This window comes from Vombatus ursinus, unplaced genomic scaffold (genome assembly GCF_900497805.2).
Source record: "Vombatus ursinus unplaced genomic scaffold, bare-nosed wombat genome assembly UNPS02014786.1, whole genome shotgun sequence".
Taxonomy (NCBI): Eukaryota; Metazoa; Chordata; class Mammalia; order Diprotodontia; family Vombatidae; genus Vombatus; species Vombatus ursinus.
In genome coordinates, this window is record NW_020954564.1 from 27,780,835 (window position 1) to 27,802,443 (window position 21,609).

The 21,609-nt window shown below is 35.8% G+C and overlaps 1 protein-coding gene across 1 annotated transcript in view; it reads right to left on the reverse strand.

The window, feature by feature from the left end:
* Nucleotides 1-5,364: 5,364 nt before the first annotated feature.
* SHCBP1 (SHC binding and spindle associated 1) overlaps nucleotides 5,365-21,609 on the reverse strand; it is a 32,832-nt gene continuing 16,587 nt past the window's right edge. Inside the window, exons 8-13 of the mRNA XM_027867777.1 lie at nucleotides 21,459-21,579; nucleotides 15,510-15,641; nucleotides 14,707-14,825; nucleotides 9,343-9,429; nucleotides 8,815-8,956; nucleotides 5,365-6,427 (exon numbers count right to left, since the gene is read on the reverse strand). Of these exons, the coding sequence (XP_027723578.1) occupies nucleotides 6,093-6,427; nucleotides 8,815-8,956; nucleotides 9,343-9,429; nucleotides 14,707-14,825; nucleotides 15,510-15,641; nucleotides 21,459-21,579 (936 nt within the window). The 3' untranslated portion in view covers nucleotides 5,365-6,092. The remainder of the gene's footprint in view (nucleotides 6,428-8,814; nucleotides 8,957-9,342; nucleotides 9,430-14,706; nucleotides 14,826-15,509; nucleotides 15,642-21,458; nucleotides 21,580-21,609) is intronic.

The window sequence follows — 21,609 nt, forward strand, 5'->3', positions numbered from 1 at the left end:
ATGCGTTGGTTAGTGAAACATCTATATAAAATGGTGTTTCTAGGTTTACCGAAAGTTAAACTGTAACACATAAAGGTAATACTACCCAACAGATACTTCATAACCTACTATCTTTACCTAAGCAAGACTGAAAAGGCTACTACTAAGCTTCATATTTTCCTTTCTAAAACTGGATGGATCGGATTGTGTGAAGCTGGAGCAGAAAGAATACAAAAGAAACAATTTCCCTCCTAAATCTGACCATGCTTAGCTATTAACCAGGTACATACCTTCAGGAGTTTCCATAGCAACCTTATGGACAACAAGCATCAGAAAAAGAGCTATAAGAAAAATGATTTGTCTGATTTCAGTGATGTTTAGTGCCACTTACTTATAGGAATCATGGACTAATAATTTAACATCTTTATTCCTAGAAACCCCTCAAAATTCTCATTTCACTATTATTTTCCTTATCCTCAAGCATTTAAGGAGAAAGAGGCCCAAATGGAATTACAACCTTAAATACTTACCCTACACCTTCTGCTAAGACAATTCAACTAATATTTAAGAGAATACATCCCTCTCCTCAAAAATAAAATGCCTATAATTCACATCCCAAGTGTTGAGTAAATGTGGTTTAAAAAAAATTTCTCCATACAGATATTAGTTTTTTTCTGGGGAAAAAAAGTTAAGCTTTATTATCAATATGCCTTAATATTCTCAAGTCTCTCTAGCCTCCAACTTCATTGCCATTTTGACATTCTGTAGTTAATTTCAATGTGAGCACTTGTCTGGCATTATCAATTCATATCAGCTTCCCCTCCAGAAAAGCTTTTAGGTTATAGTGTTCTCCAGAGCACATTTTCTTTCCTCCTCCCCTCATCAGCTTAATACTATGGGCAAATTAGAGATTTTATTCAACGGTCTACTGAAACATTCCCCCTATCAATTGCTGAATAGTCAATTACAGTCTGGACATAAGCATTTTACATCAATAAAAAAAGAATTACAGTCATTGATTCAGTTTTTCAAATTAAGGGATAACATAAATTATAGAACACTGGCTTCACAAAATGATTATTTTAAAGAACAAGTGGATTTAGTTTAGGGGTAAATGTCTTTGAAATACACATTTTGGTAGCCACAAACAGGGAATATAAAATGTTAGCTTAAATGCCCTCAGATTGAAATACCAAAGGAAACTGTAGGCCCTAAACCTAGTATTAATAATATGGCGAAAAGCAAAAAATGTTAATTCCTCCAGTGATAGACAAGATTTATTTCACTGGCAACTTTAAGACAGAAACCCAAAGTCAAAATTCCCCTCCTAGCCCTGTTTCTCACTGCCACACTTTAAAACCAAGCCTCTGTCTCTCATCCTGAACTTCACTTGGGTCTCCTCACTATTGGATTAGAACATCCAATCACCCCAGAGGCTTTGTCTACTTGGAATATTCTTCTGAAAGGTTTGCCCCTTTCTCCCATTCATGAGTTTCTCCTGAGGCCTCCATTTTATAAGGAGAGGCCCAGACTGTTCTCTCCCCACCCTGTTCCTGACTTCGGACTTTAAATCCATGCCTTCATTCCCCTCTTCTTCCTTTGCTTTTCAACTCCCCATTCTGTTATCTTCCCCCATTAGAATGTAAGCTCCTAGGGGGCAAGACTGACTTTCTTTTTGCTTTTGTATCCCCAATACTTAGGACGGTGCCCAGCAAATAGAGAGTGCTTAATAAATTCGTGTTTTCTTTCTTTCCATTCTACAAAAACCGTTTTCAATGACTCTGAGCATTTTAGCAATGACAACAGATTTGAAATGCATTTTTAAAGCAATGACAGGGAATTAAATAGATTTCAAGTGCTGTAAAGCTTAATGTTACTTCAGAAAGTGTTAAACTGCTCATCTTTCCTGCTGTTCATTTGGTACTGTGTAGGCACTGAAGTAATGGAAATACAGGACTTCTTTATTAGTGCACCATATAACTAGTGTTATACAGTACACTTATCCATGGCACCTCTGGAAAGTTTTTTAAGATCTAAACAAACACATATAGCAAGTGAATTTTTTAAAACTTATATGGAAAATGTCACTGGCTGTCATTTAGAAAGTAGCTTAAAGGCTGACAACATATTAAGAACATTTGTCTTTATAGAAATATTCACTAGTACCAGTAATGTCTTTTGCCTCCTATTAAAATATGACAGATTGTTAATAGAGTAATTGGACCACTTTTATTCTAGCTGTTCTTTAAAAGTACAAAGGATTCCAATATTAAAATAAAAAGCAGGTATCCTATATAGCCCAAAGTTCTTAGTCATGTATATATGCATGCACATACTTATAAAGCAGATAAGGATGTGATTTGCTGACCAGTCTTGGCGGGGCAGGGGGGGTTTGTTGTTGTTGTTGTTTTGGGGTTTTTTTTTTTTGCTTTTTGGTGAGGCAATCAGGATTAAGTGACTTGCCCAGGGTCAAACTGCTAGTAAGTGTCAAGTGTCTGAGGCCAAATTTGAACTCAGGTCCTCCTGACTCCAAGGCCAGAGTTCTATCCACTGCGCCACCTAGCTGCCCCTGCTGATCAGTGTTTTTTTTGGTTGGTTGGTTGGTTGGTTTTTTGCTTTTTGGTGAGGCAATCAGGGTTAAGTGACTTGCCCAGGGTCACACAGCTAGTAAGTGTTAAGTATCTGAGGTTGGATTTGAACTCAGGTCCTCCTGATTCCAAGGCCAGAGTTCTATTCACTGCACCATCTAGCTGCCCCTGCTGACCAGTTTTAATCAAGAATTAAGACTAAAAAACTAGACAGGGTACAAAAAATATCTTTAATTTGGGACATCAGGCAGTCTCGATCAATTAGCTGGAATTTCAATGGCTAGAACAGAATCAGTATTTAACTACATGAAATAGTATGTTTTCCCCAATGATTTATTTCACTGCTTTTGAATATTTTGCTATTTATTCCCTAGTATAATAAGGATTTAAACAGAAATGAGCTAGATGGTAAAAACTATGCAATTTTGCTTGGCTGCCAATTAATAGATATTTTTCTCCCTTTTTTGCAAATAGATCTATAACTATCAATTAGTGTGAAGGTCCAGATCTTATAGTCTTTATTCTAGCTTAACTTCAGTTAAAACCTATGGATAATTTCACCCAGAATAAGTCTGTCATGAGTTGCTAACAAATGAATTCAAAGCAAACACAGACGGATTAGGAGGTAGTAAACATTTACTGTTACATAACTTCCCTCTTCATCTCTATTGAATTCAGGAAGTGGGAACTATTTCTACATGCCTATTCTCTACATTACAGAAATATTGATAATATGGAATATGCATCACTGATGTTCAGATAATTCCTGTTCAGAGAAAGAATGACAAGTGTGTGAAGAATTAATCTACAACTGGATGGTTAAAAAGCATTCTCCCATCACCTGCTGTCATAATTTAATAGTAAAGACATGCTCCTAGAAAGTCAGCTTCTCTGTTACAAAATCAAAAGCAATGTCAAATGGCAGTTGAGGATGCCTTAGCACTAAACTTTAGACCAAAAAAGATCAGGTGATAAAGAGAAAATGATGAAGAATAAATCACAGCTGATGACAAATATAAGTGCTTTAACCAGCTAGGACAATTTTGGCAAAATACAATTACATACTCTTTTGTGGCTATCATAGAACAATGACAACATGCTAATAATTTCATTTGAATAAAGAAGTCTTGAAGCATGCATAAAATCTGAGAAAATCATAAAACCACATTTGTGCCAAAGGACGACCCAGAAGAGAAAAGAAAATGCTAGCCAAAAGTTAGACAGATGCATTATTTTTTTTTCCCCAATGCTTCATATCTCAAAATCACTCAACACAAATGTCAAGCACACATACGATGCTCTTTCTAGCACACAATCCTGCTTTGGCATTCAAACCCCTTCACGACCTGGTGCTCCATTTCCAGGTTTCTTATACCTCACTCTCCTACCACATACATACTTATAGATACTCAGTGACGCCAGCCAGCTGGCTGTTCTCACACAAAGCTCTGTCTCCTGACTTGCAGCATTGTCCATTGTCATTAGCTGTCCCCTCATGTGGGGAGCTCTCTACCTTCTCCTTTCTGTCTCCTGGCTTCTCAGGCTCTTCATGTCTCAGCTAAAGTCCCACTTTCTGCAAGAAGCCTTTCTCAGGCCTCTTTAATCTTAGGGCCCCCGCTCTGAGATTATCTGCAAATCAGCCTGTAAACATCTTGTTTATACATAGTTGTCTGAATGTTGTCTTTCCCATTATACCGAGAGCTCCTTAAGGGCAGGGATTGTTTTTTGCCTTTGTACTCCCAAAACTTAGCACGATGTCTGGCACATAGTAGGTGCCTAATAAATGCTTGTTGACTGACTGACAGCTAACAGCCATTCTCATTTTTTTATGATTTACTTTACCCTCTTAAAAATAAGTTTGGCCTCAGGACTTAGATATTAGACTACTTGAAAAAACAGTTAAACTCAGTTTAAGCTAAAGTATAATTAATTAAAATTTTAAACACATACAAAATAACTACTACTCATATTTATATAGTGCTTTAAGGTTTGCACAGCACTTTCTTCACAAGATAAGTAGTGGAAAATAAAATTATCTCCATTTTGCAGATTAAGAAACTGAGGCTTTGAGAGCTTACATGACTTTGCCCAAGTTCACAACAGCTAGTTAACATCTAAAGTGGCCTCTGAACCCAGGTATCAAGCAAGTCAGTTCTTTTTCCACTACACTATGCTACACAGAAACAAAAAGAGTTTTTAGAATACTACATAGTTATACAAAATTCTCTTGGGAGTGCAAACTATGAGGTAAAAAGAAATCAAGATTCCACACGAAAGGAGAAATACAATTGAAAAACCAATATGATAACAATTAGTTAAGTAGATGGTTTTAAATTAGTGTTTGGATGAAGCTAACGTGAAAGTAATCAGCATTACTTTCTTAATTAACCATCTAACACAGAAACTATTTTGCCATAGGTTAAAAAATAATCACCTTTCAATGACAAAACAATAAATTCTTTGTAAGGGAATCTGAAAAATGGTAAGGATTAGCATTAATCCACCTGCAAGAAAAAGGCACAAAAGGCATTGAAAACATTTACCATCTTTTTAGAACACAAGTGATGCTAGGGTACTTAAGACAGTACTAAGCTCCACCTTCCTACTGCCTGTGGAGTTTGAAGAGATATGACTGAATTCAAGTTCAATACAATATTTTTACAATTTTAATTGATAGGCATACTAATGTTACATTATAAATTTTTCAAATATACAAGTTTTTTTCCTTAAGTTTTATGTCATATCAAGACGATGAACCCAAAAGAGATATATTAACATTATTTCATTTCAGCTTGGAAAAGGTGAATGAAAAAGTTTATTAGAACACTGTCATGGTAAAAGAAATGCACTAGCTTTTAGTTTTTCGCACTCAGCAATAGTGAAAGAGTTCTACGTACACTCTTAATGACACTTTTAGTTCTGTTTCGAAGTCAGTATATTATCTATGGACGTTCTGATGATTGCACAGTTTGCCCCCAAAAAATGAATCCTACTCACTCTTAAAAATGAGTTTGATTAGGTGGGCAACTTCCTAATCATAAAAGCTTTTACTTTTAACACAGGCACTAAGCGCTTACCGCACAGAAATCAGATCAGCAATAGGGACTGAGAAACAAAAAGGATGAAAAATACTCCTATCGCTCTATTGGTCACTTGCCCCTCGATTCCAGTCCCCTCTCTCAATGGCTAGGTTCAAAGTGTTACACACTACAAACTTACTTAATGTACTAAATAAAAGCCAATTACAACACAAGGAAAGCAGACCTTCTGGGCAAGTGATCCCTGCCCCAATTCTACTCCCTACCAAGGCTCATTTTAAAAACTCTTTATTTTTCACCTTTCTTATAAAAGGAGAGCAATTTCTGTGCAACATTTGCAGATAAGAATAAATATTGTTGCATTTCATCCAAATACAAAAGGAATAACAAGTACAAAATACCAAGCACGAAGCAAGCTACCTATGAGAAGAGCAGTGATTACTACAGTAGCATGTGCAAATCCAACATTTCTAAACATCAGTTTCCATCAGAAAAGAAAAGTACCAAAACGGCCTTTCCCATTCCATTTGAACTGATTGCCTACAATAGAAACAAACATCTCCTGGGACATTAGGTTATCATCTGCTTCGGTGATGCCCAGGCCACTCAACCTTTTCTTTTTCACTTGGCCTTTCCTTGTGGAAGCAGCCATTAGTTCGCTGACAATTTCACAATTGCCTTCCATTTGCTCAGTTTGGTCACAAAAGTCAGGTCTTGCATACAGTCCCATTTCACCAGATGCATACTGCATTAGCTCTTCTTGTCCCACCTTCTCCACTGCACCTATTTCTTCATTTGTCTGAACTTTAAGCATTTTATTTCCTAGAGGAAACAGAACAAATTAACAGAAATTAAGTCATACGTAAAAACTAAATCAATTATAATGTAAATATTTCAACATGATCATCTAATACAGCTACCAATCGTTTTTCTGACCAAGATCTCTTCTAGCATCTAACAATTTATAACATAAGAATTTTAAATTTCATGACTAGATTTTCTACCAATAAGTTTAAGATGTCTTTGCCTTCCCAATATCACCAGGCTCTCACACCTTTTCTTTTAACTCATAAAGCTAATCATGCCCTGAGTCTTTGGCTCCTCTGCTCTTCAAGAGAACCTGAGGTTCAAATTCCCAAATATCCACTTCAATGTCTAAGCCTTCTCTACCATTTAGGAATAAATAGACTGACTGAGGCCAACTGTCCAAAATCACTGTCAACTCCAGCTTTGTGATCCAAGAAAAATGGGAAAAACTGAGGAAAGAATTCACTACAAGTAGGAAGACAGTGGCCAGCTATGCTTCTACTTATCAAGCTCCAGATTCACTGCGACTCTGGGCAAGTCCCTTCAACCCTTTCGATCTCAGTTTCCTCACTTGCAGAAAGTAGTTAAACTAGATTTTTTAAATCCTAACACTAAATCCCGCTGTCCTGTATCTAGTTTAACAATGCTATCTGCTCTCTTCCTCCTACTTTCTGCTGAGTCTTCCTGACCCTACCTTCTAACTATCTCTCACTCCAAACTCTTCCCTCTTCCAAACATCACTATCTCTGTTGAAACCATACCCCCAACTTCATAGCCTCATTTTTAAGGATGAACCTGAGTTTATCCCCAGCTCCTCCTTCTCTCTGACCCACAGATCCAATCAGATGTCAAATCTCGCTGCTTCTTCCTCTACAACAACCTTTCTCTCAGATTGCACAGCCATCACTTTAATTCCAGCCCTCATTACCAAAACACCTCGGTTAGTAGTTCTCACTGAATGGTTTGATGATAATCCAAAGGGTTTGTGCTAAAAATTATTTAATGGTGCTTTAAAAAGTAAATAACTGGGGGCAGCGAAGTGGCACAGTGGATAGAATTCTGGCCTTGAAGCTCAGGAGGACCTGAGTTCAAGTTCAGCCTCAGACACTTGACACTAGCTGTGTAACCCTGAGTGAATCACTTAACTCCATTGCCTAGCCAAAAAAAAAAAAAGAAGTAAATAACTACAAAGAATATCGTAAGTAGTAGATTAAATTACTCTGGAGGTTCACAAACACATTCTTTGTTGTTGTTGAAAGAGGTTCAAGGAACAAAAAGCACAGGGAACCATTGGCCCAAGGTTATTGCAACGGCTTAAGTGGTCTCCCTGACTCAAGTCCCTCACCACTCCCAGACTATCCTCCACATTGCTGCCAGACTAATTTTCCTTAAGAGGTGACTGTGTGATTCCCTTACTCAATCAACTCCAATGGCTTTCTATTACCTCAAGAATAAAATATACACTTCTTTGCTTAGTTTTTAAAGTCCTACACGACCTGGCCCCAACCTATCTTTTTGGCCTCAAAAGACATTACTCTCCTTCCTTGGGATCCAGTCAAACTGTCCCCCTCTCTGTTCCCATCATATTTCATTCCATCTCTCACCTAGGTGTCTTTGGACTGGCAACTGTCCCTCCTCACCACAGCCCAGGAACCCTTTCTTCCTTTAAGATGCAGCTAAGATATAATCTTCATTCAGCATGAAGCTTTTCCTGATCTTCCCAATTCCTGGTGCCTACCCTCTGAACCAACTTTGTGTTTAACCACTTTATTTGTATTAATTCCTCTTTATACTTATTTTGTACATATTTATATATGTACTTATCTTCCCCATTAGAATGAGTAGAATTTCTTTATTCTTCAGGCTCCTTATGAGTAGGGATTTCTTTATTCTTTAAACTTGAATCCCCAGCCCCTAATACAGTGCCTGGCACACAGTAGGAGCTTGACAAATGCTTGCTGATCAATAGCAAGTGTAATTTTGTTTTCCTGGCTCTTCTGATCATCTACCTCCATCATGTTAGGAACAGCTAACATATTCCTTCTTTATCAAAACAAACATTAAGTGCCTACTATGGACTGTGCTAAGGATACACAAAAATTAAAAAGGACATAGTTCCTACTCTAAAGAAGCAAATAATCTAAAAGAAGGAGATGTGACATGTATTCAGATAAGGACCCCACTTTTTCACCCAGGTCCAGGCACTAAGAGAAGAGCAGAGTCACACAACTGGAACGCTGCCCCAGCTCTACACCCATCCCCAACCACCTGATTATGGGAATGGATTTTTTTCCCCCAAAGGGGGAATGAAGGTGGAGGAGAAAGCCTTAGTTCTAGTTTAGCTCAAACAGACTAAACTAGATCTATATTTTTCTATTAAAGAATGAATAAAAATAGAGTACCTTCAGATCCATCTTTAGCATTTTCTTGCAGGTCAGAAAAAATTTTAGGTTTCACCAAGACAACACCATAGCCTTCATTATTATGTATGACATTATTCACCATGGTTATTTTGGGAATGTCATAATGCTCATCTAAGAAGTCCTGTGACATTGAAAACAAATGTTTTAAAGAACTGTCACATCCAACACTGCCTGATTTTAAAATCTCCTCACTTTTTTCCAGGCTAATCTAAAAATAAAGATAAAGTAAAAAGCTAAGCTTATTAATATGTTACAGCACAGACTGAGCTCTGAGTGACATACAGCATTTTCTCTTCCATTATCTAGAGATACAGGGAAAGGAAAAACATTCTCCATAAGAGACAGAAAACTTCCAATCACCAACTATTGATATTATTGAAATTCATACACCACAAATGTTTTTCACAACCCAAAAGCAACAGAACAAAGGGAATTTAAAAAAAACAACTATTCAATAAGCGAAACCAATCTAACCTTGTAAATGAGCATACTTCAGTTTGCACTCACCTTAATTAGTATGCCTTCCTTGCAATGATGTATCCCATTGTCACTCAAAGTACATTTACTCCCTGGGTATATTTCTATACCTGCACCCTATAAATTAGTTTGAGATATTAGTCATCACAGTTCAAAAAAAACAAAAAAAAGACAGAGACATAAGATTAAGTGAATTATCATTAACATCAAGTCTCTTAAAATACTACAAATATAATGTACTTTACAAATCAATTTTATTAGGCATTCCTAATCAACATTTCCAATTGTTCTGTTTCCACCAGGTTGTATGACAATGTTTATCGCTTTCACACACAAGACACTGTCTTAGAGTTTCAACACTTGATCTTTGTTTTGGCTTCTCAAGGGCAGATCAATTTTCTGATTCTATAAAAGGTGTTATTTAACAATTTCCTTGGAAGACACAAAATTTATTCAAAATGACCACTCAACTCCAACAGACTCAATTAAAGGAAAACCAAAATAAGTGAGTGAAGTTTCAAAAGATACTGCTGCCCCTCTGATGTCTCATTTTAGTAAAATGGTGATTGCTGGATTCAAATGACCATAGAATAGCGCCTAGAAAGCACTTTACAAATGAGGAAAATGTGGCCCAGACAGGTTAAGCAACTGTCCAGGTCAACACCTAGAAATAACATAGCCAAAATTCAAACCCAGGTCATGATATCCAATATCCTATTCTCAAAATCTATGCCAGCCAAATATAAGTGTGGCAAAAGAGAAACCAAGGATCCATCTTGGCTACTTAACCGAAATTCTTCACCAAGAGGCTAGCCACAGGTAACAAAATGTGTTTGGCTATATCCATTTATAAAATGAAAAGTGGCAAAAATGGCCCATATCCTAACTCCTACAGTGATAGTAGTGAAATGGCAAAACATGGAGCAGAAGGGAGCTAACAGGAATTGTAATTCTTAGACATTGTAATTCTTAGTTCTTGCTCTGCCCAGTGCTGGCCTTCGAACTGTGAGCTATTTTACCTCTTGAAGCCTCTGTTTTTTTATCCATGAAGTGTGTGGGCATGTGTGCATATGTTGTGCAAACAGATATATGTACATGTGTATGTACATAAATACATAGCTACATATATGTCCTATGATCATATCAAGAGATGCAAAAAAAACAACTTTTGACAAAACACAACACCCATCTCTGCAAAAATGGACCTTTCCTTAACATGGTAAATAGTACAATAGTAAATGACCTTAGTAATCTAGTGTTTGATAAACCCAAAGATCCAAGGTTTGGGGGCAAGAACTTAGAATTTGACAAAAATTGCTGGGAAAACCGGAGAGCAGTTTGGCAGAAATGAGGCATAGACCAACACTTCGCACCATTTTCCAAGACAAGGTCAAAATGGGTATATGATTTAGATGTAAAGATGATATTGTAAGCAAATTAAAGGAGCATGGAAAATTTTATTGTCAAATCTATGGCCAAAGGAAGAGTTTATGACCAAACAAATGATAGAGAGGATCACGGGAAGTATGATGGATAATTTAAATATATGAAATTAAAAAGGTTTTGTACAAATGAAACCAATGCAGCCAAAATTGGAAGGAAAAAAGAAAACTAGGGGGAAAAATTTATAGCAAGTTTTTCTGATAAAAGGCCTCTTTTCTCAAATATATAGGGAACTTAGCCAAATTTATAAAAATAAGAGCCATTTCCCACTTGATATAAACAGGCAGTTTTCAAAAAAAGAAATATAAGCTATCTATAGTAACATGAAAAAAACACTCTAAGTCACTACTGATTAGAAAAATGCAAATTAAAACCACTCTCCTCACACCTATCTGATTGGTTAACATGACAGAAAAGGAAAATGATAAATGCTGGAGGAAATGTAGAAAAATAGGGACACTAAATCACAGGTGGTGGAGCTGTGAACTGATCCAATCATTCTGGAGAACAATTCAGAGCTAGGCCCAACAGGCTATAAAACTATGTATAGCCTGTGACCCAGCAACACCACTATTAGATCTGTATCCCAAAGAGATCAAAGGGAAAAGTACCTATATGTACAAAAATATTTATAGCAGCTCTTTAAATGGTGGCAAAGAATGAAAATTAAGGGGATGCCCATCAAGTGGGGAAATGGCTAACAAGTTGTGGTATGTGATTCTGATAGAATACTATTGTGCTACATAAAATGACAAGCAGGATGGTTTCAGAAAAACCTGAGAAGACTTATATGAACTGATGCAAAGTGAAGTGAGCAGAATCAGGAGAATAGTATCACAGTAACAGCAATATCATAACAATATTTAACTGTTAAAGACTTAGCTACTCTGATCAAGACAATGATCCGAGACAATTCCAAGGGACTCATGATGAAAAATGCTATCTACCTTGAAAGAGAACTGATGAACTCTGAGTGCAGATTGAAGCATTTTTTTCTTACTTTCTTTTTCTTGATTTTTTTTTGGCATAATATGGAAATATGTTTTGCATGACTTCACATGTATGATAACATATTCCTCGACTCTCAATGTGTGGGAGAGGGGTGGGAGGAAGAGAGAGAATTCTGAACTCAAAATTTTTTTAAAAGAATGTTAAAAATAAATAATTTCTTTTAAAATCATGATAAATAGAGATCTAAAACTAAGAGTCAGTATTATGTGTAATGCAGATAAACTAGAGTCCTTTGTCACAACTCCTATTTTACATAATGCTAGAAATGCTAGCTATAGCAATAAGACAAGAAAAAGAAATTGTGAAAATAAGCATAGGTAAACACAAAACAAAATCTGTTTTTGCAGATGATACAGTGGCACACTTTGAAAACTCTAGAGTCTCAACTAAAAATAACTAAAAAAATAACTTTGGAAAATTTATAAGATATGAAATAAATCCACACAAATCCCAAAAATTTCTGTATATTGCCAATAAAATCTAGCAGGAAGAGATAGAGAAATTCCATTTAAAATAACTACAAAATCTGTGAAATGTTTGGTAGTCTACCTACCAAGATATACGTAAGTACTACATAAATAAACCAATTACAAAACACTGTTTACAAAAATAAGGACAGACCTAAATAACTGGAAAAATATTAATTGCACAGGGGTTGGCTAAGTCAATATAATAACAACGATAATACTATCTAAATTAACTTATTTATTCAGTATCATACCAACCTACCAAAGGATCACATTAGAGAACTAGAAAAAAACAACAAAATTTATACGGAGATACAAAAAGGTCAAGAACCTCAAGGGAATAATGAAAAAAAAAAAGTGGGAAGGAAGGTCTACAATGCTAGATCTCAAACTATACTACAAAACAGTAATTGTCAAAATAATTTGGTACTGCTTAAAAATTAGAAATATTACTCAGTAAAACAAATTAAGTATACAACATATAGAAACAAATAAACTTAGTAGCCTAGTATTTAATAAGTCCAAACATCCCAGCTACTGGGATAAAAACCTACTATTTCATAAAAGCTGCTGAGAAAACTACAAAGCAACATCTATCCATCGACATTTCTTAAGTGGCAATATGACAGAAATTAAGTTTAGACCACCACTTCATGTCTTATACCAAAATAAGCTCCAAATGGATGTGTGATATAGGTATAAAAAGTCACAGATAAAACAAACTAAAGCAACAAGAAAGAAATTACCTTTCAGATGTATGGATAAGGGAAGAGTTCACAACCAAATGAGGGATAGAGAGGATCACAAGATAAATGGACAATTCTAATTACATAAAATTTGAGAGGTTTTGCACAAAAATCTAATACAGCTAAGATTGGAAGGAAAACAGATGGGAAAAAAAAATCTTTGCAGCATATTTTTCTGATGTGCCTCATTTCCAAGATATGTAAGTAACTGATTCAGATTTATAAGTATAAGTGTCATTCCCCTATTGATAAGTGATCTAATCACAGGCCATTCTCAAGGGAGAAAATCGAAGTCATCTAGAGGTCATATGAAAAAATACTACAAATCACTAACTGGAGAAATGCACATTAAAGCTACTCCAAAGTTCCCCGTAACGCTCATCAGATTGGCAAAGCTAACAAAAAAAAAAAAAAATGACAAAGGCTACAGGAAAACAGGCACTATTTGTGGCACTGTGATTTGGTCTAAAGCATTCTGGAAATCGATTTGGAATTATGTCCCAAAGTTACTAAAGAGTGTATGCCCTTTGACCTAGTGATACTACTGTAAGGCCTATATACCCCAAAGAAATTAAAAAAGAGGAAAAGGACCAATATGTGCAAAAAATAGTTATAGCAGCTCTTTTTGTAGTGGCAATGAACTGCAAATTACCAGGGCTGCCATCAACTGGAGATAACTGAAAAATTATATTCTATGAATGTAATGAATATTATTGTGCTATAAGAAATTAAGAAACAGGAAACCAGGGATGACTTGTATAAATTAATATATAGTGCAGTAACATCAATATTGTAAAAACAAATAATTCTGAAAGAAATAAGGACTTTGATCAATGAAATAATCAGCCATGATTCCTCTTAATCAAAGGACTAATAAAGAATGTTGCCCATCTCATGAGAGAGAAATAATGGACTAATATGCAGAATGAGAAACGAATTTTTGACATAGCCAATGTGGGAATTTGATTTGCTTGACCATGTTTATATCACACAAGAATTCTATTTTTCTTTCTTTCCTTTTAGTGATGGAAGAGGGAGAAGGGAGAAAAAAAATAAATGCTTGATAACTGAAAAGAAAATTTAATAGGTTTAGTAATACTTTTAGTACCAAAACCTCATAGGGCTGCTATGAGAAAAGGGCTTTGTAAACTGCAACATGCTACATACAAATGTGAAGTTATCATTTACTGAGCACTAACTATAGCACGCACACCACAAGGCACTGTGACCAGCACATCAGGCTATTTTTCTACTAGTAGTAACCCCTTGTGCCAAGCCATTCACTCTTGCCCCTTCTGACTTCTGGCAAATATCAGCCTAGAAGTAATTATATAGCCTGTGGACCATGCGATAAAACAAAACTAGGCTGTATGGAAATAAAATAGGCAAACCTCATCTTATCAAATTGCTGTAAATGAATTGCACTAACCAACCACTTAGGAAGGATGAGAACCAAATGTGAGACATCATGAAGGAAAATAAAAATTCAATAACTTTGAACAACTGATATTTGACTAATAAGAGCTAGTTAACTAAGAAACATTATTTTAAAAGACTAAATTTCTCTTCAGGTTAACTTCTTCAACTTTGGGGTTTATTTTTCCTTCCCCCTGTACTTCAAAAATGCTTAATAAGATAATTTAACTTTTATCATTTGGTTTTGTTGGTTTGTTAAAAATAATGATCTAAGGTGCATTGTAATAAGTAAACAGTGTTGTGTACCATACCTTGGCCCCATATAAATCAGAATTTTTCATTAGTAATTCTGCTGATGTTCGAACCGTTACTCCTGTAGTCTCACATTGCAACACACAGTTTTCCAATGTGGTTTTGCCATGGTGAATGCCTGTGATGGAAATGCTCATCTAGTGTTAGCTACATTAGAATTTATTTTGCCTTTTCTAACATTAACATATAAACTAGACACTTTTAGAGGGCTTCCAATTAAAGTCTCCACAAGGTATATCCCCAAAACTAATTGTAAATTAATGGGAGCAATGCTTCACACAACATAATTCTAACATTATCACCTAGGGAAATGGCAATTTTTTTATTTGTTCTCTAATATGCAGACACAACACACAGAGGGATTTTCATGGCCATAAAAGGACAAAATAGTTTTGAATTTTCATTAGTGGATATGTTAACATTTCTTGTAGAATATCATAGATAAAGAAGCAAGCCACAAGTTCTACAAACAAGCTATAGAACATGGAAGGAAAGTAACATAGCAGCTTGCAAGCCCTACTTTAAGGTTAGAGTTAAACTTAAGATAAAGAAACAGACTACAAGTATTAGAATTTTAAAAGTGTATTAAAGAAATCTTGGCCAAATATACAAAAGCGATTTATGAAGAACTATTTTTCAAACACTTTTTGGGAAGCTTCCTATCTCTCAATACAAAAATAATCAGTCCATCCATTCACTAAAAGGTGATGAGAACTTATGGGGTTGTTTTACTAGTTATTCTGATAAAGAAACACCAAGTTCTCCTTCAAAGGTTAAAATCTCAGCAGATACAAATACTTACTCAAGATTCCTTCCACAGCATCATGCTGAACAAATTTCACATTTGAGATTTTAACATTGGCGCCTGTACAATCTACAAAATTGTCTCCTTTTCCCCTCTTTTCTATCACAATGTCATCTGGCAGACCATATCCTATGGAGAAAAGAAAAAAGTTAAGATGAATTAGAAAAAATATAAACTCAATCTGGAAGATATGTTGTTGTGATTCATTGGACTCCAAATCATAGTTCTAAAACCAGTCCAGCAAGAATTTAGAAAAAAAACAATTTAATTTGGGTGAAGAATTGATACAGTCCACTGATTTTTCACTGTAAAGTTTCCCTTTAGATACCTAATGGCACCAACATTTTCCCCAAACTATTCCATGTGAGTGTCAGCCACATTAATCCGAATCTTTGCTAGAAAACAAGATCAAAAATGGTCACTGTCACTAACAAACCTGGTCACAAAATTGCTATAAATCTTAAATGTACAAAAGTGAATCAAAAGGATATACTAATCAGTCTAAATTAGGTTAAAAAGGCAAACCTGAGCCTCTCAAACTATTAAATCAAATCAATTCATTTTAATAAGAACCATATTGTTCACTGTCCAAAAAAAAATCCAACCTCCCTTCATTATTGAATATCTACCATATGCAAAGCACTATGCTGCATGTTTTACCTTCAAAATCCTGAAAAAAGTTATCAAAAGAACATCTTCTAATTCCATTCCACACGAAAGAAAAGTATAATACATGGACACAACATTTTCAGTGGTTATGGCACTCAATAAAAAATAATAACCACAACAGAAAAGAAAAATTAGCACATTCCATTAAGGTCATAATCCAACTATTCAGTTTTCAAATATTTAAAAATCTTCTCTTTCCTGCCTTGTTACATAGCTAAAAGGTTTATGACTAAGATTTCCACGAGACTCAGTCAAAAAATAGAAAATGTAGCAGGGTCTTTGAATGGTCTACTATGGAAAAAAGATGTACAGTACATGGTACTAGTATTTTTTTTTCCATCTCAAAGCAGATCCAAACAGGTTAAGAACAGAATTTCTTACTTATATCTTAACTCCTCAATTCAGTGATTATAAATAGAAGTGAACTACTATGCACTAAATGAACAAGAAAGTGTTTTTGTATATTCCAGACACCCAAATTTGTATATTTAAGTCGGTAAACTTTAAGTTGCACTTTAACAAGACAACAAGAAGACCTCGATTAAGGTTGTTTTACTTGGAACAATTGAGAGTTTACTTCAAATAATACAAAACATTCGTAATTTCAATAGGGTGGATACTGTTTTCACTGACACAGATAACAAAGCCACACTTTAGTAAATATTTTCATGAACTCTATGGATAAAAATAAAACGTTTTCACCCTGTGGTCAACCTTTTGATGATTCACCTTTGAACTTATCCAGGCTGTTCCACCTTGGTAGGATGTTGTCAGAGCTTACATTCTGAAGTAATGGTTTTCAAATACCCAGAATCATCTTTAGTGCACCAAATTAGGCATCAAAGGATCAGTGGATTTTACTACTATTTGCAAGGCTCTATACCATTACTTATTTCCTTGATTTAATGTGCAAGATCGATCAATCACTCCATTTTAATTCAAATATTAAATGACTGCTATAAACAAAGGATTGTTCTAGGAACTAGGGATACAAAGATAAAAATGAAGTTTATATTCTACTGCTGGCATAATGACACATACACAGAAAAACATAATACAAGGTAGGATATATTGGGGGGAGAAAGAGATAGTAAGTGTTTCAGGAAAATTTGAGAATCATGTAACAGATTATCAAAAGATAAAACAGACAATTTTGACTACATAAAATGTAAAGGCTTTTGAACAAATGAAATAAATTTAAATAGATTTAGAAGAGAAATAGAAGACTCGGGAAAATAGTGCACCAATTATTAACAATAAAAAGCCTGAGAGCCAAAATATTTGGGGTAGTGGAACAAATAACACCAAGAGCCATTCCCCAATAGATCAATAAATTTCAAAATTTTCAAATCTAATTTGCCAAGACTGGCAAATTATAAATAGGAATATGAAAGCATACTGCAAATCACTAGTAGCATGATTCATGCAAATTTCAAAACTCTGAGTTTTCACCTCATTCCAAGAAAACTGACAAAAAATGAAAGTGATATGAAGAGTCAACACAGGAGAGGCTGAAGCAAGACACCAACAGCCCCTGTCAGAGCGGCTTTATCACTCAGGGTATCAGTTTGGAACATGCAAGAAAACTAACAACTAACTATCCATGCCCTTGGATCCAGCAATCCCAGTCCTAAGCATATACCCCCAGGAAGACAAAGATGGAAATAAAGACCCAATATATACCAGAACACATTCACAGAAGCATTCTTTGAAGTAACAAAGAACTGGAAGCAAAGTGGGTGCCCAATAATTGAGTTACAGCTGAATGAGAAAAGAACTATGGTTATATGAATGCAATGGAATATTACTATGCTGTATGAAATGAGGAACATGAGAAATTCAGAGAAACACGGAATATTCATATGAACTAAAGCAAAATAAGCAGAACTTAAAGAAAATAGATAATGACTACAACAACGTAAACGACAAGATCATGAAGAGGAAACTACATCCTGAGTAATGCAAAAACCAGTGATGGTCCTGAGGAAGAGATAATAAAACATACCTCGAACCTCAGAACAGAGACTGGAAAGAGACTACAAGAGAATATTTCTACAGGACATGTTTTAACCTGATTGTTTTTGTCACCAGACAGGGTTCAGTTCGGGCTGAGGAGGGAGAGGAAATTACCATGATGTAAAGACAAAAAGGAGCCACCCTTCAGTATGGCAGGACACATGGGAGTGGAACAGCTCAATTCTCTCAAAACTACTCCAACAAGGATGAGGAAAAAAAAAACAGGCTGAAAAATGATAAAGAAATCCAAGAAATTATAGTAAGAGCATTTGCCGGCTTGGTTCCCCCCAGCCAGAAGCTTGCAGGCAATAGGGAACAGGTCCAAGCAGCAGCCTAGGCCCTAAGCACAAAGCAGAGAAGCTTTCCGGCTCACAAACCAGGACTGAGCCAAGGTCTAGGGAAGCCTAGACCGAGAAACTGTGCACAGCAGGGATAGACGAATGGGATCCAGATGCAGGGGCTAGCCAAGGACCCCTGGACACTGGAGCTGTGCTGCTCTGGCCCTGAACTGAGGCTCAGATGTCTGCAGGGCTCAGCCCAGGAGGGCAATCATCAGAGCGCACTCTGAATCAAACCATTCTGCACAGACATCCCAGCTGGTCAGCTCTTCCTGAGGTACCTAAGAACACACTGCTCATTACCCAGACCCCAGACAAGACACAGACTCGTGTAGGAGCATAAATAATTTTTTATGAGATAAAATATGAGGGAAGAGAATATGCTTTTCTCAATACCCTGCATTGGCTGAATTCAACAAACATTAAGCACCAACCACATACATGGCAATGTGCTAAGGAGACAAAGATGAAAAATTATACAGCCTAGGGCCTCAAGAACCTTACAGTCTAGTAGGAAGAATGTTGTTGTCATTCAGTCATGTCCAACTCCATGATCCCATTTGAGATTTTCTTGGCAAAGATGCTGGAGTGGTTTGCCATTTCCTTCTTCAGCTCATTTTACAGATGTGGAAACTAAGGCAAACAGGGTTAAGTGATTTGCCCAAGGTCACACAGCTAGTAAGTGTCTGAGACCAGATTTGAACTCACGAAGATGAGTCTTCCTGACTCTAGAACAGGGGCGAGGAACCTGCGGCCCTCTAGGTCAGCAAGTGCGGCTCTTTGACTGAATCCAAACTTCACAGAACAAATCCCCTTAATAAAAGGATTTGTTCTATAAACTTGGACTCAGTCAAAAGGCTACGCCCAGGGATATAGAGTGCCACATGTGGCCTCGAGGCTGCAGGTTCCCCACTCCTGAATCTAGACCCTATCCACTGTACCACCTAGCTGCCCAGAAAGAATGACACATGTGCAAATAATCATGCAATTTAGGATGCATGAAGTGGACAGGAGATCAATAAGACATAAGAGGCTCAGGAAAAACAGATTACATCTAATTCTGAGGAGAGATGAAGGAAGGGGGGAAGGAAATGGAACAGGTTCATAGAAAAGGTAGTTTGAGCTACACCTGGAAGGAAAATTAAAGATTTCAAAAAAGGGAGGGAAAGATGTGAAGTGAATTTATTCCAAGCACGGGAATATAGTGAGAGCAAATTTATGACGGTTGAAGAGGGCAGGCTAGTCATTCTATCTGGCTAGAACATAGAATATTCAAAGTGGCTTAGTATGACAGAAGACTGGAAAGGCAGGCTAGAACCAAAATGTTGAGTTCTGAATGCCAGCCTTAGCAGTTCATATTTTATCCTATATATGACGGAGAATTCGTAAAGGCTACTGAATAACGGAATAATACGATCAGATTTATACATTAAAAATTAATCAATAAGCATTTGTTAAGCATTTACTATGTGCCAGGCCTGAGTTAGGTGCTGGAAATACAAAGATAAAAAAATGAAACAATCCTTGCTCTCAAAGAGTTTACATTTTGTTAAATGAAGAACTTACTGCAGAAACCAATGAGTATTCAATTTCTTGCTAGTAGAATGCAAAACTTAAGTACTTACAATTTCTATTTACTCATATCAAAGAAAAAGGTCATGTAGACTACAAATTTCTAAAAATGCCCACTCTTAACATATCTACATTCTTTTCTCCTCATAACTACCAACAGTCATTCCCTAAAAGGTTTTATTTGGATTCTATAGCTATTCATTATGCTCTAGCAATTATGCTATAATTTCCTCACCAATTCAAGAAATCCTCTCATCTACCACACAATCCATGATGCCAATATTATTTTCACTATGTTAAAGAAAAAGGTGTTTTTATTGCAGTGATTTATTTTGCAGATGTGTTATTTATACATACACATCTCTACAAATCAAATGTAGGAAAGTAGGAAGAGAATGAAAATTATACACATAAAATAAAAAGGAGGATAAGATGATGTAGTGGTGAACAGCAGGAAATTAAACTCCCAGCCTTCCTTCCATTAAGAAGTTTTGACAAGACAAAGATAAAGAACACAGCTTAAGCAGTTTGTGAACAGCTGCAAAAGCTCCAAAATGATATATGGTTCCTTGCATTTCAAATTTTATTGCTAACTTGAAGCTATTTTGGTAAATAGTGGAACAGGTGCATATATATTTGACACATTATGGAAATATACTGGACAAAGATAAAGGATTGCAAAATAACCCAAATTTAGAAGTCACTCCAAAAGTATGCTAAGACTGAATGCTACTATTATTTTTTTAAATGGGCTCTTTCAATGTTACAATTTTTTAAAGAAAGAACACATCAGTCAAACATCAGTCAAGGTACAAAGTAGAGATTTTGTAATATGTCACACCAAGCTTTTAAAGAATTATACTAAAAACAATAGTTTGGTTTATGCCAGCTCCCAAAACATGATACCATCTTTCTCTCATGAAAATAAGTTGAATTTACAACAGAATGCCTGCAATATGTATGAAAGAAGAACAAGCCAGAAGACCAAGAAAAACACTAAGTTTAAAACCACTTCAGATATAAATCCTAAAAATGAAATCTCAACATATACAATTTTCCTGGAAAATGTTTGAGGTGTTTCTTCAAAAAATTTTTTCCATTTTTGCATCTTGCATCTGCAAATGTATTTCCAAAACACAAATACACCACAAAAAAATGAGACTATAAAGAATAAACTACTCAAAATTCCAACTTTAAGCCCAAGATAGATTTCAAGACAACTCACCCAGAAACTTTCACAGAAATCATACAAACACTAAATTTATATTCTTGAAGCTTAACCAGGGTTAGTAATTGACTTCTCTTAAGCATGCAATGTACGTCAATTGGTTGGGTGATCTTTTATACATACCTTCTAATTCAATGGAGTCAGCAATGGAAAACATGCCATTTACCACATAATGACCAGGACAAATAATGACAATGTCCCCTTCAAAGCAAGCATTTATAGCTGAAAGTGGATCATTATGAAACTGAAAAAGAAGAAAATTTTAAACCAACTC